We start from the raw sequence: 25498 nt of genomic DNA, 5'->3' as shown, positions 1-25498 counted from the left end.
TCACTTCTTGTCACAGAATTACAGAATCAATTGGGTTGGAAAAGACTTTTCAGATCATCAAGTCCAACCTATGACCCAACTAGTCAACTAGTCCCTGGCACTAAGTGACACGTCCAATCTTTCCTTAAACACCTCCTGGGGTGGTGACTCCTCCACCTCCCTGGGCAGCCTTCACACACTTTCTGTGATGAAATTCTTCCTAATGTCCATTCCCCTGGCGCAGATTAAGACTGTGTCCTCTCATCCTGTCACTAGTTGCCTGGGAGAAGAGGCCAAGCCCCATTTGGCTACATTTCAGGTATTTGTAGGGAGTGCTTAAGGTCACCACTGAGCCTCCTCTTCTCCAGGGTAAACAACCCCAGGTCCCTCAGCCACTCCTGGTAAGATCTGTGCTCCAGACCCTTCACCAAATTCATTGCTCTTCTGTCATCACCAAAGATCACAGTGCTTATTAAATAAACAGTCTTTATAAACTCTTTTGTAAGTCTTGACATGCTTTTTACATCAGATTCCTCATTACAAGTGGATATGGCTTTTTTTTCCAGTTACATTTGCTTCATAGTGTTCCCGAACAGCTGCAGAGCTGCTTAATGTAGCAGTCAGGTTCCAAACTAATTAAATGTCACCTATTCATAATATGAAATGTTTTACCCCCTGTCCTGACACTTAAATCCATCTAAAAAGTCCGAATACTTAAAGCAAGCGTTCAACAGAACACCAGAAACGAGGAAGATAAGCCACAACCTCTGATGCTATTCCAACATCAGACTCCACTGCATAGCTGTCTGATGCTGTGTTACACCTCCCCAAAAGCCTCTGACTGCACTGTGTGTCTGATATGATTAAGAGAAATAACCACCTGCTCGAGCCACACATGGAGATTGCACGACTTGTGCACCATGAGTGCTTTCAGCTGAATTGCTCTTAAAATACTCACACCAACCTCCATCTCTGCGTCTCGCTATTAAAGCAAATGCACACTTGAGTAATAGGGCAAGACAAAGCACATCTCTGCAGTCCCAAATGACAGAAGGGTTCAGGTACAGATAAGATCTTTCCAGGTTTGAGCCATGTCTACCTCTTGCTGGCTTAAGGGATCTTCCTGCTCTTTTTACCTTCCTCTTTTTAAGAATTTGGTCTACAAAACAGTTTGAACAATACAGACCATTAGCTGAGTCTGTCTGGCTGAAGGGCAAAAATAGCCATCCCTCAGTCTGAGCTTTAAAATAGCTACTCCCCAACGGGATTCAAATGTTCCCCGGCTGGGAAAGATGTTTATTTATCTCCCTCTTTTTTAAACATTTAATTTCGACTTATGTAGGCCCTGTGGTCAAACATGACACAGTCCAACGCAGCAGCTCACAGGAGGCAGGACGAGAGACTCTAATACACTACCTGCATCATGCCTTGGAAGACAAAGCCTGATATAGCAGCAGCACATGGGCAGCCTTGTCAGAGCCTTGGCCCGTTTTGGGGTCAGTTCCCGAACATCCTACAAGTGCTACTCGTGTCCATACATTCGGGCAACAAGAGTCCTGGCTGGCACTTGTTCTCTTCTCAGGCATCATGGAAATCACAGGCAGAAATACATTCAGTAGGACATTTAATACAGGTAGAACAAGAAATAAAGAGCTGTGATATTAAAAAAAAAAATAAGCAATATAGGGTTTTGACAAATAGAGATTTCTGAAGGATTAGAAAATGCCATGTAATAAAATAAAGGAATTGTAGTGTACAAGGAGACAGAACTACTGCTATCTGGAATAAAACACTGGTGACAAGGGGCTCCTGGATTAGTGTAAAAGATAAACTATGCAACCATGTAGTCTCTATGGCTGTTGAATCTGTTTTTAGATGCACAACTGACCAAGTAACAGGCTAAAAAGAGCACATAGGAGGACTTTTAACTTAGTGTTTCTGTGAGTTTTTCAGTATTTTTAATGATATACCACACTTTGATGAGATTTTTCACTAAAAAACCTCTTAAGAGATAACTCAGTTTCAGCTTGTATGCATTTACTATTATGCTTCATCTTAAGAGATGCTTGCTAATCTCTAAAGGACTCAGGGCATTGTTGGTATCTAATTGAGAGGGGCAGCCTTTAGAGCTAAAAAAGCTGTGCCAAAAATTAGTTTTTTAAGAGCATAAAAATTTTCAGCCCAAATTCAGTACAAGGAGCCTCCGGAAGGCAGTAAAGTTTTCTTTCTTTTGAAGTGAAACAGAAGAAAGGAGTAATTTACTGAAATTACTTAGTTCAGAGGATTTAATATATATTCATATATGTACACACATATGTATTATATGTGCTATAATTACCAGTGATTTATTTTCAGTAGATAAATTTAGAAAGAAACATATCCAAAAATACTTGGTCAAACTTCTTTATTAGAATCTCTATGATGAGACACTTAAAGAGCCTAAACTCGACGTAAACTGATATTCTCCTGCCTCCCCAAGGATAAGGCACAGAAAACCCCTCACAGTATTCCTTTGGTGTGGCACAACTGAACAGAGCTGGTCCAAGGTACCAGTTCCCTCCTGCCCCAGCAGTGTCTCCAGCCCGTTTTTCTACCTGGCTAACTCTTCAGAAAACTAAACTCCCCACAAAATGCTTCTATGGTCCACATGAACCCTACTAATTATTTCCAATAAGAAAGGGCAAGCAGTACTTGCCAGCATTCCCAGTGGGAGTTGCTGTAGGCTATGATCTTTTGAGAATCTAAGTTATCTATACAGTTATCTAAGTGGTGTCCAGGTGTCAGAAAGACAAATCACTTGTTGGTAGAATTGCCTTATTAAGGTTTAGGGCTGGACATGCTTCAATGATCTCAGCCCAGGGGGAGGTTAACAAAGCTTGGGAAGAAGGATGTATCACTCATAGTGGGCACAAAGAATGCAGAATTTATGGGTCACAAGGACATTTGGCAGAAGTGCCAAGATAAGGAAGAAACTAATAAAGCCAACTCAGCAACTGCCCTGAACCAGCTCCGACTGGGTAAAAGGTAATTCCGGCAGGGGGAGATGGCAACCACTGACTGAAGAAACCCGGTGACCCAAAAGAAGAGAAGGACAGAGCATGTGGACTAATTAGCATGAGAAGAGAGACAATCATTAACCAACAGAAGATGGAATAGTAATTACTAAGAGAACCATGTAACTTGTAACCCATGAACATCAGTGCCCTTGTTTGCTAAAATATATAAATAGTGAAAGGTTTTGGTAGTTGTCTGCTAGCTGTGTGGATTTGCCACCCAGCCCCCATTTCTGTGCAGAACCGTAAATAAATCAAATACCTCGACTCTGTGTGGATGGGCCCCTTGAACATCAGATGAAAGAACCTTTTTTGGGCCAATAATTTCACAGGCTCATGGAAGGCTTTAGATGCACCTTTTCTTAAGGAAGTCACACAGAGACTTCCCTAATTTTACCGATCAGCTGTTAATTAATGACTAACATGCAATCAGATATATGCTTAGAGCCCTCTCAACACCACATGGCAGGCTGTGATCTGCAACAACCTAGGACACCCAGGCTCATGAACATCAGCACTGCATGGTCTGTCCTGGCTTCAGTCAGACTTTAATCAAAATGTTTCATGTCTACCTGTTGTTTTGTAGTTCTTTTTTTTCCCCCCTGTAGTAAAAAGAGAAAAAGTATGGACACATAAGCTAGGTACTGTATCATTGATATAATAGCCAGTGTACATGCAGGGTTTTTTATCTACTCTAAAAATCTCATTTGAATTCCAATTTGCTTGCATTTTTTTGAATTTGGGGTAAAGCATATTTGATGGAAAAGTCAAACTTTATTTGTGAATCAGAACTAGCATTGAGGTTAAAATGTAAAGTACATTTTAAAAACCTGTAAATTGAACCCTGCTACGTGGTCTGGAGGTGGATGGCTCAACACCACTCTCTTGTGGACAGAGACCTGAAGGCTTCTGGCTGGACTGAGCATGAAGATGTGCAGACAGCTCCAATAAAAACAAACATCTTTTCAGTTTAACTCTGTCTGCCCCCCAGTCAGTCATACCCCCAGATCTTTTCTGCTAAGAGAACACAAGGAAAGATAGGCATATTAATAAATATAATGCAAAATTCTCTGAGCTTTTGCTCTTCTTCCTTTGTTTAAAGTGTCTGTTTATCAGCTGTCACAGTGAGGCACAGATAAAACAAACTTTTTCACCTCCCTGTGCTCATCTGTCTTCTTTCTTCCGTGTTTTTTTTTACTGTTTGCTGCATATTCTCCTTTTAACTTTCCTGTTCATGTAGGTTTTTTCCTTCCGACAGCCATACTCCTCCTCACTGCAGGTTAGACTTATTGGAGACCAGCAGGTAATTTTCACCAGTGAGCACTCATTGTGCCAAAAATTACTTTTAAGGAGAACCCCACATGTCCAGTTTTCCCACCATGCTGCCAGATAATGCGTGACTTCATCATAATAGTGTAGGCTGCAATTAAAGAGCCAAAGTCTAAAATGAAACCGGGCCTTTCATGAGAGGTACATCGACGATTACACAGCACAGCAACCAAAACGGGACCCACTGATGATGAAGCTGCAGTGATCCATCAGTACAGGTTGATGGAGGCTGCGTGTTGACTGCTGTCTAAGGGTCATGCATTGATCAGGCAATTTGGGAAATATCTGGTCTTAACTACTTAAATTGGGCTTCAGTCCAAAGCCTACAGAAAGTACCTCTCCACTGACGTGGTTGCTGAGACGTGTCCCACATTTTTGAATCCAGCACACAGGCTACAAGCACAGCACTGAAATACAAATGGAAACCAAAGCAAAGATCAAGCCAGGATACCAGGAACTCTGGGGTAATACTAGTATTAAATGAATTCATGCCCTTCTATTGTTGAGCCAGAACTGATGCAGCCATATACTTCACTAAAAGATCACCTAGCTGTAAAACCCGTTCATGCTCAAGTCCTTCCTTCCAAGTAAAAGAGAGGTGGAGATAGGATACAATTATCTTGTTTCCAAATGAAATCCTCCAATGAGTCATAACAATAATTTCTAGGTTACAGATTTCAAGCATAGCAACTACTTGGCTTCCACACTTTACCACGATGGTACAGCACCTCTTTCTGGTGAGAGAACTGCTAATTCATCAATGAAAGAATTTCCAAAAAGCACCCTGCCTGACACAGTGGGACTGGCTAAGGACTGTAGCACTGGTACTGATGGCTCCTAGACAAGCTCAGGCCTCCTGATGACACTTGGAAAACAACCAGAGATCTTTTCTCAGCCAAAGCATTTTGTAATCAAGCACAAAAGCAGAAAATTTGATTCAATGAAATATTTCAAAAATATTTAACAGCTCTGATAAACCAGATATAATCTGAAAATCTGAAAAAGGAAATGTTTCCTCCCTGTCACCCTGTAAGTCCGAAGAAAGCTGTTTAAACACAGAAACGGGCAAAGCCTACAAATCACATACAGTTTTTCAAACTCCTACAAATTTCAACTTCAAGTTTCTGCACAGTTCTTCAGAGTCTCGCACTTTCTGAATTAACAATTTCAAGGCAATGTTAATAGCCATTTTCTGAAAATCTTATGAGAAAAAGAGTTGAATCTCAGCTAGCATAAGATTAACATTGGTATAGGTGTTCTAATTTCTGGGAAGCCACATGGATAACTTCTATTAGCTGAGAGTCCATCCATATCTGGAATATTTAAAAATCACAGGAAAACCATTTATCTTTTGTCCCCCAATAAAAATAATCTGATAGTACAACACAGCACACAACAAAGTTTTGAATAGATAAAACAAATAATCTTTTCTGCATGCACAACAAAAGAAAAAACAAACGTGAAGTTCTGAAATATCCCCGCTCCTTTCAGACACTGACTGGCTGACAGACCAGCAGAATTTCAACTCCAATAGGCATGAATTAGTTTCCAGGCAAAGAAGCAGAGATAAAAGAGAAAGGGATTTAAAGAATTTCTCATGGGGTTTTGTCAAAGGTTTTTTTCTGCTTGGTCTACAGAGAGAGGGTTCAGCTGTGATTTCAGCCTCTTTTTTTTTTTTTTAACTAACTATAAATTTCAGCGTTGCCCACATAAAACATGGTCAATTTTTGTACATTTCTCACTTTATCTTGTCTAATTGCCTCCCTGATGTCTATTACCTTTTTGGATGAACAGAGCAGAAGCCAGTCAAACTGTAATTTTACAAAACCACATGATAAAACTTTATCCAGAGTGATTGAATTTTCACCATTTACACTACAATTCTTACAAATCACATGGTTTATTTCACTTTACTTCAACATCTCTTCCAATCATGTCAACATAATATGGAAAGTGTCCTTCTTAGCAAGACATAGTATTGGCAGAATGGGAAATTTGAGGCCAGACCTGCTGACTTTACTCCATACAGCACTGGAAGGGTCTCTGTTCTCACAGTGGTACATCTGCTTCGCTATTTTTGATCTGACAATCTCCCAGAGAGTATTCCAATTCAGGTGGTGCATTTTATGGAATAATGGAATGAGAAAACAAAAAGAAAGATTCAACTCATTAATCTTTGCAAAACGAGAAGCCTCTGCTGCAAGCAGGCACCACTGGTAGAGGTTTTCACACTTTTCACCAGCTTGCTCTGTACTGTTGCTATGGCAGACAGGCAGCACAGCCATGGCAACAGCTTCAAAACAGCAAAATCCTGAGAGTTATGCAAGATTCTCCAACCAATGCTGGTTTTTACATTTTTAATTTAGGGATTCTTCCTTTTTACAGGCTTACACGCATCATGTACAGTATTCTGAAACAACACTGAGAAGTTCAACAGGGACTGGCATCCCCTGTGTTTTACTGTCCCCCAGGCCCACAGTATGACTGGCCCAGATGATCCCTCAGTTCAGCTCTTCTGGGGCCAGCTGATGTGGCAGAAACTGTCACACCCGCTCCCCTTGGCTCCCCTCCCTGCTAAAGACTAAATATGTCCTTCCCACACAATGGCTGAGCTCCACTGGCCAAGAGCCTGTGAACACTGAATGGGCTTTCTGATTCAATTAATTCAGCAGAATTACACCAGCCCATTACCCCCCCCCCCCCCCCCGCCTCATCCCATGGAAACCTAGGATTCCTTGTTTCACCAAGACCCACAGAGTATCATCTTCCTTCATTGGAGCTTACAGCACAACACACTTGCTGAGAGGGACCCTTTCAGACACCAAAACACTTCTCAGGAAAAGCAGCAACATTTTGCAAGGCTCAAGGATTTCCAGTTCATCAGTGGCTAGCCAAGAAGGAGCACCTCTTCTACTGCTATGGTACTGTTTCTTCTTTATTTTTAGTTAAAGTCTTAGAATTCCTTATATCTAACCCTCTGCAATTTTTTCCCACTTATCATGAAATAGCTGAAGCTTTGTACAGTATCATCTCTTTTAAGGATAACTCTTTTCAGACTGTCTAGAACAGAAATAGATGTTCCTTGTAGGAGAAAACACTGTATAGTTAGTGTGTTGAGGAAGACCTTTATCTTACTGCTGGAACAATTATTTTTCCAGTGGCCCAGCAAAGCAATAAAGCATTGCTTTGTGGTGGCCACCAGGAGTCAAGCAAAATACATACCTCTTTTAGGAGCATACAGTCTTCCTGCTGAAAGCCACAGTGCAACCTGATTTCCCAACACTTGTCCCAGACTCCTCAAATATCCATTTAGGGACAATAGACAAGGCAAAAAAATAGTTTCACCCTTTTTTTCCCGTATTGGAGAGGTGAGATAGAAACTGTGGCTGGTCTTGGAGGAACCTTTCAAAAACGTGTTGGTAGATCCAGTGAAAACATGTAGCAAATGTAGTCCATGAAAGAAATGCAGATTCTTGGAGATGACGAAACCCATCAACTGATATAGTGATAATTCTGGCTACTAAGTAATTCTCGTTTTGACTCTTCCCAAATTAAATCAAAGTAGCTGATTTTGATTTGATCTGGTCTTAAACTACACAGAGCTCTGAAAAAAAACCCAAACCTAAAACTCTAAACCCCCAGACCTCAGCATGTAATAAAATCAAATGGTAGAAGGGAAGTGCAAGACATCAAATGAGTACATTAAGTTAATGTGAACGATTTATCTGAAAATTGTTTTAACATGTTCCAAAATACTGTTGGTTTGAGGGGTTTTTTTGCATTCAGCTATCAAGGACTTATGCCTAACAACTTTTGCAGATGTAAAACTGGTAGCATCAGAGGGATAAATGCTCATTAGCAGCCATTTACTGGTACAGAACGAGTAGAATATTTAATACTTTGGTGTTTATTTTCTTATTACAATCTCTTCTTTTACTCAGACACATATCTGCCTCAAACTCTGCCTTTTAATTTTATATGTGTACACACATGAACAAGCTAATACATGTATGTCATAGTTATGCACACATGCTGTCATGAGGGCTTTTGAAACAGACCTAGACACAAGAATGTGCTATACCAGTTGCAATTTAAGAGCATCACATGTACAGTTTTATTATGGAAAAAATAGACATTGCATAGAGAATTCTCCCTCTCCCTACTGATGAATATCACCTTGCACACAGATACTTGTACACAAAACTCCATCCACTCAGAAAATTAGTGCTGTAATCCCAGATACCACGACTGCAACAGCATTTATCAGGGAGGATGTGGGCAACAGCATTTCTTGTTAACAAGCTTGACGTAGCACCAAGCAGAGACTTTTTACAACAATAAGACATTCAATTCTATTGCAGCCCAAAAAAGTTTCAGTGTGGCAATTTCAAAAAAAAAAAAAATCACATTGCATGCTTTCTCAATTATACTTTGGGGATATAGGAATGAAAGCTCAATTTTGAAACTTCTCTATCATTTTAATAATTATGAAAACCATAGCGTCTTAAAATATTTCACCTCACTCAAGGTTTCACAAAAGCTCGGCCTCATGAAATGAGCATTCATATCCATTCTACACAGTCAGAAACTGAGTTCCAAAGCTGAACTGTTGTACTCCAGATGTGTCTTCTAATGCCAGACAACGTCCATGCTAATCAGTGATGGCAGCAGATCGGGCAACTTCATCTTCTAGAGTCAAGTCTAAGGACAATAGCCTATGCAGAGTTTTCTGCCATTGCTAGAGCTGGAAGTAGGTCGGTCTTCGTGATTTGTTTTGTTAAACATGAGGCATTTATCATCTCCAGCCACAGCCTCTGCAAGTTAATCACTTCTGAGTAGCCCTTCAAAAAGCGAGAGAACCTGCTACATTGTAGTCACATGAGGTTTGCTCTTTCAGTTGATGACAACAATGCTGAATCAGAAACAAAACCAGCTGCCCACAAAAGCTGCTCTATCACACCCCTCCTCAGCTGGACAGAAGAGAGAAAATATAAAGTCTTGCAGGTCAAGATAAAGACAGGGAGAAATCTTTCACCAATTACAGTCACAGGCAAGACTAACTTGAGGAAATTAATTCAATTTATTATCAATCAAATCAGTGAGAAATAAACCCAGATCCTAAAAGACATTCCCCCCACCCCTCCCTCCTTCTTGGGCTTCACTTTGTTCCCAATTTCCCAGCAGCATAGGGAGACAGGGAATGGGAGTTCTAGTCAGTTCATTACATGTTGTCTCTGCTGCTTCCTTCTCTTCAGGGGGGGACTCCTCACACTCTTCCCCTGCTCAAGTATGGAGTCCCTCCCACAAGAGACAGTCCATCATCGACTTGTCCAATGTGAGTCCTTCCCGCAGGTTGCGGTTCCTCATGAATGTGGGTCCCTTCCGTGAGGTCACAAGTCCTGTCAGAAAATCTGCTCCAGTGTGGGTTCCTCTCTCCACAAGTCCTACCAGGAGCCTGCTCCAGCAGGGTAACAGCCTCCAAGGGTTGCAGGTGGATCTCTGCTCCCCCATGGACCTCCATGGGCTGCAGGGGCACAGCTGCCTCACCATGGTCTTCACCATGGGCTGCAGGGGAATCTCTGCTCCAGTGCCTGGAGCTTCTCCTCCCCCTCCTTCTGCACTGATCTTGGTGTCTGCAGGGCTGTTTCTCTCACATATTCTCACTCCTCTCTCCAGCTAAAGTTGCCATGTGTTTTTTCCCCCCCTCTTGTTAGATACATCATCCCAGAGGTGCAACCACTGTCGCTAATGGGCTCAACCTTGGCCAGCAGTGTGCCTTGTCTTGGAGTGCTGGCTCTGTTGGACATGGGGGCTTCTCACAGAAGACACCCCTGGAGCCACTGCTACCAAAACTTTGCCATGCAAGCCCAGCACACCTAGTTAGCATTGTTTATTCAATACCCCAAAGCTGAAGTATTGTTAAATTCCTCATTTCTTGGCCTAAAAAAACCATCATACACAAGAAATTTCATATTCACCTTTTGGCTAAGTTTTCCTATAGATTCTGCTGCAGAGCGACTTCTCTGAATAATGACTTAATTTCTCCAGGGAGATGTCTCCTGGCTTTTAAAAATAGCTTCTTGTGTAATCTTTCTTTAACCACAGCACTATTAAACTTACATATTACAAAAGCTTGTTTTTAGAAATTCTCTTCTGTAGGAAAAATTTGGAAATTCAAGTAAGAATTAAGTGTCTTCCCACTTAGATTGCAGTGTAAAAAAAAAAAAAAAAGTCACAATGTGGACCCTTTGATCATATGACAATTAGCTAATGTTTAATTTCTTTCATCACCATCACCTTAATTGGCAGATATTACATACCACCTACAAGAGCTTTCCCATTTCTGCACCTGCTCAAGCTGGCTCTTATATCACTTCTGCAAAAAATACTTTTCCTTTCTAGCACTGAAAGGCTAAATGAGTAAATACAAAAATCCCACTGCCATCCATTGCCATGAGCCACAGGCTTGGGCTGTAGGGCTTGCAGGAAATGCTCCTTGCAGGTCCACCACAAGGTACCATCTAAACCCCAAAACTCATTGCTCTGAAAACAATGGGAGGGGACACTTACTGCATAGGAATTGATACTGCTGCCATAGTCAAACAGGCAAACCCCATGAATTAACACTGGCAACGCTACTTAACGTTTGGAACAGATTATCCTACTGAAGGATGTATTATAAATCCTTGCAACTCATTGGGACTATTGTGACTAGAAAAAAATGATGTTCACATAGACCACAATCCCACTCTGTTCAGTGTCAGGCTTCCCTAATAGTTCAAGACTTATGAGTTTCCTTTCCCCCCACTGTGGGCTTGTTACTAAGAGGAAGAAATGCAAAAGCCCTGTCCTGCCACCTCAGCTCAAATTTATTCCAACTACTTTTTCATTATTTGGGCAAAGGTGGTGAAGGCAACTTTTACAGACAGTGGCACAAACCAAATTAGAAAACTGCAATTATAAATAAAATCCAACATGCAGAGCTTTTAGTTTATAGCTCTCAAACTAGTTTACCAAAACAAATATGACAAATGAGAATTTTAGAAAAAGAAACTTAGCTAAGTGACATGCCCAGAGCTGTGTTGCTCACCAGGAACAGAAAGAAATAAGAATCAAGCCTACCTGACATTCAAATACTTCTTCCCTCAGTCACTTGCCAAGCCTTCAAAAAGCACAGTATGCAGTTTTTAGGGCTACACATGAAATCAGATTATTTCCCTGTGTTTCTGGCAAGTTGCCTGCATAACCCTCAGTCTAACAACACTTGCCTTGATCTGAAGTGACTGCCCATACACAGCCCAGTGAGGCATTTTGCACATGCTCATTAATGGCTTTTGTTGTATTCTGCCTTTCCCTCTGAAAACATCCTAAACAACTAACTGCAAATGCCAAAGAGATAATAGATAATTAGTTAAGAGATAATTTAGAGACTAAATGAGCTTACTGCAAGAAAAATGTTCGCATACTAGATATGCCCCATTAATGAGTATTTTGGTCTTCATTAACTAGAAGATATTGACATTAAATCATGTATAACACAGGGATCTTCTGAAGTGTACACTTCAGATGACAATTTCCAAGAAAGAACAGACACTAGAATGAGAGCAGAAACAGAAGCAAAGTAAACATCCCTCTGATTCTGTATAAATAAAAAAGAAATTTAAAAAACCCAACCAACCAACCAACCAAACAAACAAACAAAACAAAAAGCCAACACAAAACTAGGGAAATTAAAAGGAATGAGAAAGGAACACAGTAAAAAAAAAATAGTGGAGGGTAAACAGAAACAATATGACTTGTTGATTTTTTATTTTCCCAGTGGTACACCTACAGCCATAGGCACTTCCAGTTCATGTGCTCTGCAAAAGTGAGAAAATTTGCTGGTGACATGTGAGGAAAAAACGAGTTGCCTGTCTTTTACTCACATGATGATATAAGCACAGACTGAAGAAATTCCTAATGCGCTGCATGGTCTTCTGCCACATACACCACTGTGCAGCAGAGTTGGGTTTGTGGTATCCCAAGCAGGACTGCACCCCTTTGTCAAACAGCCTGGACAGCACTTCTGAGCTTTGAGACCTGCTGAGTAGAACTTCACCAGTAAATTCTTCCTACTGCAGACACAGAGGGGAGCAGCCAGGAGACACCTTAGCCATAGAGATGCCACAAACAGGCCACTGTCTCAGAATGACATAAAAAAGAGACTTATTTCACAAATTAGTATCTCAGAGGAGTGGATAAATATTTACAGGGCTGCTATGTACATTCATAACTCTGCCTTTCAGTAACACTACTAGAGTTTGTGAACACAGCTACAGCTTAAATCCTGTAAAAGAACTAAGATCAAAATGTCCTCTAGTTAAGCTGGTCTAACACCTGAGTTTAGAGAACACTACATTGCTTCCATCAGTCATTTCTAGACCATTATACCCAAATCCTAACTTTTTTTCTTTTCATGTTGCTTGCAGAAAGGAAAACTCTAAACTTTACCACTGTACCATTAACTATTGTCCTCTACAAGATCTGAGAAACATGAAGGCTGTAGCTCTCTTCATTTGTCTTGTAGGATCAGCTTTTGCTATTCCAGTAAGTTTTCATCATGCTATTATTACTGGGCACTTAATTTCCCATTGTTTGAATGCTCTGTGTTATGCCATTGACCTATACAAGATTTTTATTGACATGCAGATATTAATATATTTATCTATTTTAGAGCCATCCCGTACACCACAAGCTCAAAACTCGTGGACAGAAAACTCCAGAAAAGGTACTCTTCTTATTCTTTAATCATTAAGAGGTAACTTATATTATTCATCTCAAATATAAAAAATACATTAGCACATATGTAGTGGTTGGCAAATTGATTTAGGTTAAAAAATTGTAGGCCCCCTCACCCCAAGAATTAGTACCAAACATGTCATGCCTTGCATATTAAACAGTTATAACAGGACAAAATGTAAAGCTCAAAATGGAAGTTTCCCTTATTTGAAATAAATTACCTTAAATGAATCCCCACATACAATCATTACCCATATTTTCACAGGCAGCAAGCTCCACTGACAGTTGAAATTGTGGTTTTCACAACCCCAGTACACAAGGAATCCCCACTTTATCACACCAAGTGATTATATGTGGGCTCAAACACATAAGAATTTTAGCCTCCATATGCTTCATTATTCACAATGCAGAGCATTGGGTACAGCTCATCCTGGCAAAGTACACTGTGGCTAACAAGCCACATACACAGCCCTGATGATAATGAGACAGATGATTTCAGCAGCCCTCCCTATGGCACATATGTACACTAATGACAGAGCCCTCAGTTTTTGCATTCATGGTTGGCCCAAATTAAAATTCCTTTTTACTGCACCGTTCTGGTGAGCCTTTGTGGTTCAGCCACAAAGGGCCTTGGCTCCAAGCCACTGGATGTTTTGGAACTACCAAATTCAGAGCGTGGTCTGTAGCAAGAAATCCAAAATCCCAACTCTGGTGGTAACCCTTTCCAGATTGCATTTCATATCAATACAGATTGTGCTCTGCATTATGAAAAACAAAAAATTAACTTTTCCTGAAGAAGTATCCAGCAGAAGAAATTATGGTATAAGCACTAGCCTACAGCTGTCTCCCAGAACAACTCACAGAAAATACTTGCATCAAAATAAAACACTGCAATAGCCAGTAAATTATCAGCTCCAAGTATATGCAACATCTAGTAAAGGCCAGTTGTCCTCTAACATAAGCTAATCACAGCTACAGTGACTGAAATTTGCCCAACTACCTTTGCAAGCAACTGAGTTCTAAGAGTTGATTAAATCCAGGGGACAAAAGTATAACAAAAAGTAGCATCTGAAAGCCACATCCAGGCACATCTCTGCACTAAGGTTGTGGTGCACAGCCAGGCTTCCTGTCAAGACATGAGCCAAATCTTTCCCAAACTTCTGCTTGAAATCCAGGCACTCAAATGATAGATTGGCCTGGTATTTTCTAAATCTATAGAACTGGTAGCCCTTCACAGAAAACTGCTTTTTGCTAAAACTTAACAACAAAAATATGTTGTACACAGCAGTGCCCAAAATCACATGTAAAAAACCACTGTTCTCAAAACTTAATTTTCAAGTTTTAGTATCAGCTTTAGATGCTTTGTTACACAAAGATCACTTTTTATAAGGTCTTCTAGAATAGTGCATTCAATTTGGAAAATCTCTACACTGAATCTCTGTTAGATTTGAGCAAACATGCAATCTTTCCCTAAAAAAGTTAGAGCTGGAACTTTTCCTGCATCAGCAAGTTTACCAGGCAAAAGACAAAAATGTAAAACATTTAGATACCACTTTGATATTAGAAAATAGGAGCCAAATTAGTATTTCTAATCCTACCTTTTAAAAAAATCTGTGTAAGTATTTCTTAGCGGAGTATTTGTTCCCAAGCAGTGACGAGACTGTCCAAAGGAAGTGCTATTCCAGCAACCTGGATGCTGAGAAGGACTCATTTTTGTAAATAAATCCCCCAAAAACTTTAAGAAAAATCAGCATCAAGTGCTATATTGTTGCAAGCAATAAGCAACACTGAACATCAATAGGTATTGTTCAGAAATACACTAGTCACTGCTGCTACTGGAAGTGCCTGGACTCACCCAGCAGCAGAAAGGTAATTGCTGCAGTAAGACATAACAGTCATTTTAGTACCTGTTTTCTGCTCGAGCATTTGAACCTTTTCCACTGAAGGTACTAATTTTGCTATTGGCTTGACAGCATAAAAAAAAAAGCCACTCAAACACCCATGACTCCTGCTAATGGGATTATGACAGTCATTGCCACCAAATACAATAGTTCCTGATGAATTCAGCTAGGAAGCAATGATGTATCAGACTCAGAGTAGACAAATGCATTGATTACGAAGTAGTTACGATGCAGTGCTCTCCTCGGCAATTACTATCATGACACCTTGTGAAAGGTACTCTCTCTTCCCTTGCTGATCTCCCACGAGGTAAGTGATAATTCTCTCACTGAGGTAAGTGATAATTACTGCAGCCTACAAGTGCCTGGAGTTATGACACTGAATTACTAATTAAGCATTTTGAGATTTCATAAGACAACATACTGATTTTGTGTACTGGGCTAGAGTAAGAGGAACATATACAAAGAAAACAAATAAAGCCAGTGTCATGCTTTGCACTACAAGGCAAAAAATAAATAACACTCTACCAACTTCAAATAAATTCTAAAATTTATTAATCTAGTTGTTAATTTTCTCTCTCTCTCTCTTTTTTTTTTTTTTTTTTAAAGACTGAAGATTTTCATCCTGAAGCCTCAAAGGAAGAGAACACAGGATATGTAGACAAGGATGATTCGCTGCCCAGTCACAGAAACTTAAAACCAGTGGTATCAGTACCAGGCATTGAGCACAGTGATGAGCCCCAGACCATTAGGAAACACGGAAGAACTGATAGCGAGCATCAAGGGAAAAATAGCCTAAAAAGCATCAATTTCCTTGCACTGCACAATAAACTAGGTTTGGCTTCTGATAATCAGGAGAGTGACTCTGGGAGCAGTGGCAGAGAACAGCCCAGCTCTGAGCACTACCAGCTCAGGAGGCATGAGAAACACAGCAACGCAGCCAACCAACACCTCACAGGCAATGCCCAACACCCAGCGGGAGCTCTCAGTCTTGATCGTGAGCATAACATGTGGAAATACAACAAAAATACAGTTGGCCTGTCTGAAAAAAGCAGTGAAAGCGATGAAGAAGAAAGCATGGAAGAAGAAGAGGAGGAATGGGGTGAAGAAACTGATTACAGAGATATGAAGCACAAAGGCCACCAGAGAAACCAAGGTGACCGATACAAAAGACAGCAGAATGGAAACAGTATGCAGTCTGATGAAGTCCTGAGAGACTCCAGCCAACCAACCTGGATAAGCAAGAGACATGGTGAGAAATTTGACCTAGAGGAAGAATTGAGGGAGAACGGCCAAAAGAAGCCCTATAAAGAAGAAATCCCCCTCTCTCAAAAAAACCATAATGAAGATCAGGATGACAAACAGGAAAGTCAAGAGAGAAAAGACAATATTCAAGTCAACTATCAGAGTGACACAGTAGTGAAAATACAAGATACAGAGGACAGTAATGATGATGAGGGTCATGACAGTGGTGATATTGATCGTGAGGAATATCCCAGCAATACCTGGAAAGAAGCAGTCTATGAGGAAGAGGAGAGAATCCAGAGTAATGACCAGGAGAGTACCAGTACTGAGCATGAAGGGGAAGGAACCACTGAAGAGGATGCTGCAGTTCACAGAGAGACTGCGGATTACCAAAATTTCAAGATTAAAGAATTTATTCACTCTGAAACAGATGATTATGATCATGAGCCACCTAATTCTGACAGCAAGCAACAACTGAAAATGCGTGGCTCTGTTCAGATCGTGAATTCAATGGAAAGTGAAAATAAGGTAAACTATCTTTAGAATAAAATTTAAATACAACAAAAAGGGGAAAGGGACCAGTTCCAAATTTAAATTCCTGGTGATTGAAATTATATTTTTGAGAAAAGCAGGTGTAATAACTTGTTAGTATGCAGAAGTCCAGCTCCCCCTTTATTCACTATTCATCTGGTTCATCCTGTGTCATTGCACGTAGGGCATTTAGATGAATTGTACCAGAAAGGAAGTGAACATAATTCATGTAAGAGCTCCAGCCTTGATGGGCTGTGTAATGAAACATGCAAATAAATATGGATATACAGATACAAAACCTGAAACCCAGTCTCAGCTTACTAGGACAGCCTGTTCACTCCTCTCTTGCAGAGATGTTAAACACTGCTATACAAAAGTGAACAGCTTGGAAGGCAGGGCTAGAGTCCACAGAATAATTATGAGAAACTCAGGCGTTACTGAGTTCCTGTTTCTCCCTTTCCACCTCCTACTTTATTTATTTCCCCAAATAACAAGAGCACATTAATATCACCAGAGGCTTTATGCTCTTCTCACACATTTTGCATAGCAACCTCTCTCTGCTGCAAGCAGGGAAATCATGCCTCAGTCAGCTCTATATTTGGACCTGAAAAAATTTTGTCCAAGTATTCTTTTTCTTCCCAAGATTTACCACAACTTGTGTTTATGCCTCTGTGACTGCACAGGTTAAGACTCCGGGCAGTTCCTATGGTGAGATGGAAAGTGTCAGCAACAGGACTGAGAAGGCTCTCCTGGGTAAGCCCCAAGCAAAGCCATCCTGTAACTCCTAACTCTCTGCAGCTGGGGAATCTGCTGGTCTGCATTTCTTTTCTGCCTTTTGCAGCACACAATTTCACATGACTGAACTGTGCCTCCACATAATCCTGCATCGCGGTTACGTTCCCAGAGTATCCCCCTTCCACACACCCTTGGATTTAGTTATTTGTTTGTGAAAAACATTTGTAGACAGTGCACAAATTTTTGGGTCAGTCATACAGAGATGGGAGTTACCTTGCATTGAAAGCTTTCAGTTTCAGAACAGTAGCTTGATTTCAGCTAGGAGTGGGACAAATGCCAGTGCTTGATTCAGCAAAGATAGATGGGATATGTTTCACAAGGAAGCTGGAAGTGAATGTCAGTCCTTAGAGAAGAAATAGCTTTTTCTGAGAAAATTATTTCCCCGTACAGTTCAAACCTGGGACTGCTAGAATTCTCACCAAAATCCTCATTTAAAGTTCGGCTTGATTTACTCAACACAAGATCCAGCTTCATTTGAAAAAACTGAAAAACGCACTTGACTTCTTGGTGAATATTAGACTGTATTTTGCTCCAGTAGTATCTGACAAACACTTGGCTTCATCCCATCATCTCTAACAGTCGCTCTTTCTTGCTATGATTGCTAGACCCATGTCGGAACTTCCACTGCAAAAGAGGTAAAGTCTGCCACGAGGACAAACAAGGGAACCCCCACTGTATTTGCCAAGATCCTGCTGCTTGCCCTTCCACCAAAGACTATGAGCATGTAAGTATTTCATATAGTGCACAGCACTGGGAAAAGCCAACTAAAGTGTTTACAACACATTCCTCCTGCTATTATTTAGAATAATTCTACCCTAAGAAGCATGTGAGTGAGTTTGAGTGATTTCAATAATTGAAAAAGTCAGTATAAAGTACCCAAACTCACTGACTTTGGCTCAAGGGTAGTACGAACATGTGTAACTACACAGTAACTGATTTGCTTCACTTGGTCTCTCAGGGATTGTAGCTTTTCCCTGTCACTAAAAGTTCTATTTATCCGTTTGATGTTTCAGAGCACATGCTGAGTACTGGTATATACTGAGTGAAATAATCCTGTAGCATCTCAAACTGTATTACTAATGCACAAAAAAATAAATTCAAGTGTTTTGGAACTGGGTGTGTTAAGTGCAGATTACTAATCTTTATGTAGGCATCCAACAACTACCATTTCCAATACTTCTGATCACACGTATTCCCTGTGGGTATTCACAACTGCCACACCATATGTTAATGATACTTTTATTATATACACCCATATGAGGGCAATAATTTTTCTCAACACGGTGGTGGGGGTGGTGGTTTTGCTCTTCACTTGTCCTCTAGGTTTGTGGTACGGACAACAAGACTTATGATGGCACATGTCAACTCTTTGGCACCAAATGTCAACTGGAAGGCACAAAAATGGGACGCCAGCTGCACCTAGACTATATGGGCTCCTGCAAATGTAAGGCTTGTTTTTCTATGAAGCATTCACCTAGGCATAAAGAGCCAGTAACCTTAACCATTAGCCAGCCCTAAATTACCTTTCTTCCTGTGCTCTGCCACTAATGCATCAATTATCTGCTAATTAAGACATTCAAACCCTAAACATGTCCAAAAAGTCACTTTTCCTACACTTGAGAGTATTAAGTATTAAGCATCTGAAACCTAAAGACATCTCTCCTATGTTGTCAACCTGATCTTCCCCCTGCACTGTCTTATATGTTCCCATTGCTATAGCCTCTGAATATTTTTTTAATAACTTGACCAGAAAAACAGTATTTACAGAAAAACAGTTTTTACAGAGTTAAGAAATGAAAATGTCCAGTCCAAACACCTCTGACAAAAAAACCCAAACCAACCAAACAAAAAACCATCAAAAAACCTATTTATATGTCAAATGCAGAAGTCAGATCTAAAAGCCAGAACTGATTTTCAGGCTTATCAATTGCTGCATATGGTAGGAGGAAACTGCACTCCCAGCCAGCATATTCCTTTGATTTCAAAAACTCTGCTTTCATGCAACTGACTGATAAGACTTTTACTGCACAACTATGCTCAGAAGCTCCACAGATATATAAAGGTTGTGGCTTGCACAATTGGTTAAGCATGTGCACCAAAGAATTGTATATTTATATTTGAACTCGTTAGTTGCATTCCCAATTTTATTTATTAACAGCTCCATCAATTTTAAGTTTAACTGGAAGTTTGATAGTGAGAATCAAATCTAACTGGGCTCAGAAATGCTCAAATGGGGACTTAACAGATCACCTGTTAACAAAAGCTTTCCTATTTGGCACAGACATCCCCCCCTGTACTGATTATGAAGTGGATCAGTTCCCCCTCCGGATGCGAGACTGGCTCAAAAACATCCTTATGCAATACTATGAACGTGATCTGAACACTTCTGGAATTCTAACTGAAAAGCAAAGGAATAAGGTCAGCAATCCTTTTCAAATAAGACCATGAAGTTACATTGTTAGAACTGGACTAACCATGTGAAAAAAAGTGATTCACATCTCATAGTTCTCCCATTTCCTATGAACACACCCGTTCTGGTTAAGGTAATTTAGACTCAATTAGATTCACAAGTTGCAAAATACACTTACATGTCCCCTCACACTCATTTAAGCTGAGACACATTTCTACTATGAACGTCCTTCTTGTCCATACAAATGCAAACCAAGTGCATTACTTTGAAGTCAGTGTCTCCAGACAAGAGTCAGACAAGTCAGAATTAGGGCACACAGATAAATATCATTTGCTTGAGAAGACATGAAACAGCTCCTGTTTAGGGAAGCTTTGCGACAAACCTCTTGGAAAGATCAACTAATACATGGATAAGGATAACCAAATACACGCAGTCAATGCCATTTTCCAAAGGACTTGAGGAAACTAAGCAGCCGTAAGATGAATAGTCTACTTATGGATGATCAACGAATTAAAAGACAGGATAAGAAGGAACAGCCAGGCCAGAGCTCACTTGTGGAGTTCCACAAATTGAAAGGATTTGTGTCATACAGCTTTCCTCAAGCGACCCTGGAAGAGGAAGGTAGGGAACAATGCAAAGGAAGGAAGGACTTTGACTCACCATGAAGAAAACTGCACAATGACCCCATGAGACTGAACCACTGGGCAGTCACACACTAGGATTTGAGAGAGAATTACAATACAGAGTTTAGGTGACTTTTGTAGGGGTAGGGGATGCCTGCCTTGGACCAACCAGAATTAGCTTCTCTTCAGTTCTCGAGACACACCTTGTACATGGCCATCAATACAAAACCATATCATTACCTGATATATATACCATTAACTCAACAGTTAATGGTATCGTTTACCCTTTCTAATCCAGTCACATATACTGACCATTTCCATCATGCTATTCAAGGGATATAAAATTACATAAGTCTGACATTCAGTTTTAGGAGAAAAGAGCTGCTTTCTATCATCCAGTAGATCTGCAACATCGCACTACATTGGCTTACAATGGACTGAGCATCTATTACCATTGGGCCAATTTTTTTCAGGGAAGGATTTATCTCAAATGAAACGGTGACAGTAGTTTGTTTTTGAAGATACAGATGTCATAACTGCCTAAAAAGCCATTGTTTAAGTTAAACCAAGACCTAGGCTGCTCTAACTCTGAAGTAGAAGGTACATGCAGTAAGTCACAGCACGTTTATACAAAATATGCTTGAGCAACATCAAAGACTACTTACACACTTACTAAGAGAGACATGCCCAGAATATCTCATACTAAGTGGTATGAATTAGATGATTTCAGAGATTATTTCACACCAAAACTGGAGGTGCTTGCCACAGAACAGAATATGTGATTAAACTGGTTTAATCTCCTACCAGCCTGAAGCTACTGCCCCCATTAGCTGAGTCTGACAATTGAGCCACAGGAATTTTACTTCCTTTCTAGTTACTACCAAAGTTGACAGGGACAGCAACAAAAATAACCTGGTCTACCTGAAGCAAGGTTTTCATGTTATGTATAGTCACAAACACTAAAACCCATTTCCCCAGTGGTATTTTATCAAGTTTCATTTCACCTCCTTTCACCTCAAACACCTCCTTGCTGGATAGTTGTCTTCAGGGCAGATCTTCATCTCTAAACAAAAAATAACAATTTCTGCATTGTGTTCAGGTCAAAAAAATCTACCAGAATGACAAGCGCCTTGCGGCTGGCAACCATACAGTTGAGCTGCTCCTGCATGACTTTGAGAAAAATTATCACATGTATGTGTATCCTGTGCACTGGCAATTTCATCAGCTTGATCAGCACCCTGTTGACAGGTAAAAAAAAAAAAAATCTTTGTGGGTTCAGTTCTGATTTGCTGTTTAAACTCAGGCTGTTTTGATTCTCTAAACCACTCAAAGGATTCTGTACATATAGAACCAGTCCCTCAGATCTTAGAAGCCAGCATCCTCCTCTTTCTAACACAGAACTTCTTCCCTCATTGTTTTCCTGCAGTAATGTCTTAGGTCAGAATTTGCTATCCTCTTGCCTTGCATAATCCTGTATTACACTCTGTAAGTTCTACAGAGTCTTAATAGCTACTAATGCCCTGAACCAGGAAGAAATCCTGTTACTACTGAAGCTAAGAGCAACAAGCTAAGGACAAAGGACAGAGTCCTGTCAGTACTAATTCACTAGTGAGGTACCCACAGTTCTCAACTACTACCACAGTTTAAGGAGCAGATATGTAAGACAGCACCAGTGTCACAGTTCAGAGGAAGCTCACAGCTTCTGAGAACACAATCCAGATTTCAGGCTTTTGGTCATATCACTCGGTGATGGGATCCATTTTTCAAAGCTCTAGGGTCTCAATACCTCATGACAATCACACCCACTGTCTTGGAACATAGCTAAGTACCTTTGCAAGCTTGATCTCCTGAGGATTAACAGCAAAACTCCATAACCGATGAGTTTTGAGCAGGTCACTACTTGTCACACTAGTAATTACTACACAAGTAATACTTGTTCAATAAAACAAAACTTAACAAATAGCAGCTAAAACATTTTATTGATATTATATGTCATCATAATGACCTGGGACAGATTCACTTCAGAAGCACCACAACAGAATCCACTGGGGTGTCTCTGATAAAGGCACTGTTGATGTCTTCTAGCATCTTAGATCATCTTTGATAATCCTGATGATTTAATAATGAAATACAACTCTAGACACCTGCTCTTTCTTTCAGATTATTAACACACTCGGAGCTCGCGCCTTTGAGAGCCTCCCTGGTTCCCATGGAACACTGCATAACCCGTTTCTTCCAGGAGTGCGATGGAGACCAAGACAAACTCATTGCATTGAAGGAATGGTGCCACTGCTTTGGGATTAAAGAAGGTAAACACAAACGAACAGGCAGATGTGCCTGACAAAATGTTCCTATCAGGACTAGGCACATTCTCAGACCACAATGTGAGGCAAAGAAATTGTAACCAGAAGTTCATGGCTACTGTGCTGAGAGGCAAATGGAACAGCAATGACAAGACTGCAAAAGGGGCAAGGTTCTAAATTTTTTTCATAAAGATAGGAAAAAGGTCTGCCTCTCAAGAAACACTATTTTATCCTTCAGTGCCAAAGGAAAGGTTAAGTGAGCTTGCACTTTCAAATCAGTGGTCAAAGCATATTGATTGAAAATGCATTTAAAGATCTCAAACCGAGTAGGGAAAACAACCAAGATCTTTCACCAACCAAGTAGAGATTGATCAAACTCTAGATTACGATACACAACACAGATGCTCTCATCACACTGTAGGCTATTCCACCTAATCTGTCGCTTGCAACACGTGCCCACCAGACTGCATGCAACAGGAAGCTTAGGCAGAGGCAGGGACAATTTCCAAATCCTAAACAGGATAGGCACATGTTTGGTTCAGATCAATCCACATTGAGACTTCTCTAGGATAGTAAAAAGTTTGGTACTACTGTGCTGGTGATACCTCTAGAATTAGGTAGCAGCTGAACAGAAGCTGTCATGATAGTAATTTGAGATTTATGAGATTACTGCACTCAACATAAGGCATTCTTTCACAATCTACCTTCTTCTGATCTAGCCCTGAGTGATAGCTGGACAATACTGCCAGCCACTAAGTAAGGGTTAAACAGGTTAATCCCAGAAGAGTTATGTGACAGAAGGCATTTGGCTAAATATTCAGACTGAATAAATGTGTTCGAAATCCTACTAGTAAGTCCCTAATTTTAAGTGGAGGCTGATTCTGGTCAGAGGTCAGATACACAAAGGCTTCATTGCTCCTAGAATTTTTCCAGCTCTTCTGACGACAATTTAGCAGTCACAATACACAGGTGGAAAAAAGCTGCAAACACTTATCTTAATACTCATATACTGCTGCCAGTGTTTGCTCCTTCACAGGGTCAGTCATTCGTGAAGAGGGAGGTGGAAGGCTTTCTTGGCTCACAAATAGATCGAGACCTAACACTACAAACAAGAAAGCACCATCAAGAAGGGTCTAAATGAATGGCTCCTGAGTATGACAGCAGCAACCATACTTGTTTTTTGTCAGGGACAGCGTTCCCCTACATGAGTCCTCTGAAACTTTACTGTACCAATTTATTGATAGTGATACAGCACAAAAATGCCTTTTCAGCATAAAATATTAATAATGTTTTCTTCTTCTTTGTTGCAGAAGACATAAATGAAAACCTCCTTTTCTGAGCCTGGCTGAACAGATTCCCACTGCTGCACTAAAACTGGTGAAATATGTGAACCCTGTCTATCTCTGTTATTAACAGCTTCGTAGCTTTCAAGACAAAGGTGGTGTAAGGTTCACTGCATTCTTATCAAATAACACAAGTGTAGAAGATTTCTACATTCATTAACAGCAGAAAAATTTAACTACTCCAACTGGTTCATAGCTTAACAACCAGTGTTTGCCCCTACATGCATCCATGATCTCTCTGAACCAATAAATAGTACTAACCTACAGACTGACCCGTTCACAAAACTCTTCAGTAGAATTATAGAATTTAGATTTTACCATATACTGAAATGGGACTTGTTTCCTTTATTTACTGTATTGTCAGCTTAACACTCTGCATAGAAGTCTCAAATAAAATGTCTACCTAGATATATGGTTTTTGTCAGAACTTTGTTAAAGAAAAAGTACCAAGGCAGTGGAAAGGTTCAATGAAAACTTCATTTCAGATATAAAGGAGGAGAAGAAATAGAGCGTAGATCATACACACCAATCCTGAACCCAAAATTCAGTAAAAAAGATCAGCACCTTTCAGATACTTCTTCCCCTACCTCTTGAAGCACAACAGTAATAGTACCAATGCCACACAGCAGAACTCCTGCTGACAAACTCTGTATGAGCATGGTGAGTGTGGATGCATATCAGGACTGCTTAGCAACACGTCCACCAGCACAAGCAGCAGAGGATATCACAGCTCCAACACCTCCTTATTCTCCTTAGCAGACACATTCTTCCTTCATCCTCCAGAAGCACCAACTAGTGCTACCATTTTTTTTCCTGAGAAAAAAATGCTAACTATGTCTTTCACCATCTCCCATCTTTTGGTGGCCTCAAGAGAGGCACAACTGAAGCATAAAAAAATCAGGACAGGATGAGATTATTCCTGAATCCCATTAACTCTGTGATTTTATTTTGAAGCACTTCACTGAAAACACTCCAATCAAGCTCTGCTTTAACGAAGAAGCCCCAAATGCTATTCCTGCAAAGGAAGGTCAGAAAGCACATTTCACCTGAACCATGTCACCTTTCCAGTGAAAAGCATATGGGATTCAGAAATGCTATTTTGGTAGCTTAAATAGTGGAAGTCCCCAAGCTACGATTATATTTAACACAGGAACTTCTTACACAAACCAAGGATTATTTCCCAGCGAAACCGGTTCCATTGACAGTTTTTC

General features: G+C 40.3%; 1 protein-coding gene across 1 annotated transcript; it reads left to right on the top strand.

Annotated features, from left to right (window-relative positions):
- Positions 1-7100: 7100 nt before the first annotated feature.
- Positions 7101-24684, top strand: SPARCL1 (SPARC like 1). The gene is made up of 11 exons (XM_032685134.1): positions 7101-7282; positions 12830-12947; positions 13075-13128; positions 15647-16810; positions 17497-17566; positions 18214-18332; positions 18932-19052; positions 19890-20026; positions 21741-21889; positions 22802-22950; positions 24255-24684. Exons 2-11 carry the CDS (start codon positions 12894-12896, stop codon positions 24281-24283), a joined length of 2046 nt encoding a protein of 681 aa, XP_032541025.1. The 5' UTR covers positions 7101-7282; positions 12830-12893; the 3' UTR covers positions 24284-24684.
- Positions 24685-25498: the final 814 nt, after the last annotated feature.

The sequence above is a fragment of the Chiroxiphia lanceolata genome, chromosome 4 (genome assembly GCF_009829145.1).
Source record: "Chiroxiphia lanceolata isolate bChiLan1 chromosome 4, bChiLan1.pri, whole genome shotgun sequence".
In the NCBI taxonomy this organism is placed as follows: Eukaryota; Metazoa; Chordata; class Aves; order Passeriformes; family Pipridae; genus Chiroxiphia; species Chiroxiphia lanceolata.
The sequence above is the reverse complement of the archived record's forward strand: the minus strand, read 5'-3'. Positions and strand labels throughout refer to the sequence as shown.

What these genes read in the sequence shown, in the direction of transcription:
- SPARCL1 (XM_032685134.1), top strand. Translation starts at nt 12,894, where the DNA reads ATGAAGGCTGTAGCTCTCTTCATTTGTCTTGTAGGATCAGCTTTTGCT. An exon ending in CTGAAAAGCAAAGGAATAAG is followed by an intron (nt 20,027 to 21,740) that starts GTCAGCAATCCT and finishes CATTGTGTTCAG; the next exon opens with GTCAAAAAAATCTACCAGAA. An exon ending in GATCAGCACCCTGTTGACAG is followed by an intron (nt 21,890 to 22,801) that starts GTAAAAAAAAAA and finishes TCTTTCTTTCAG; the next exon opens with ATTATTAACACACTCGGAGC.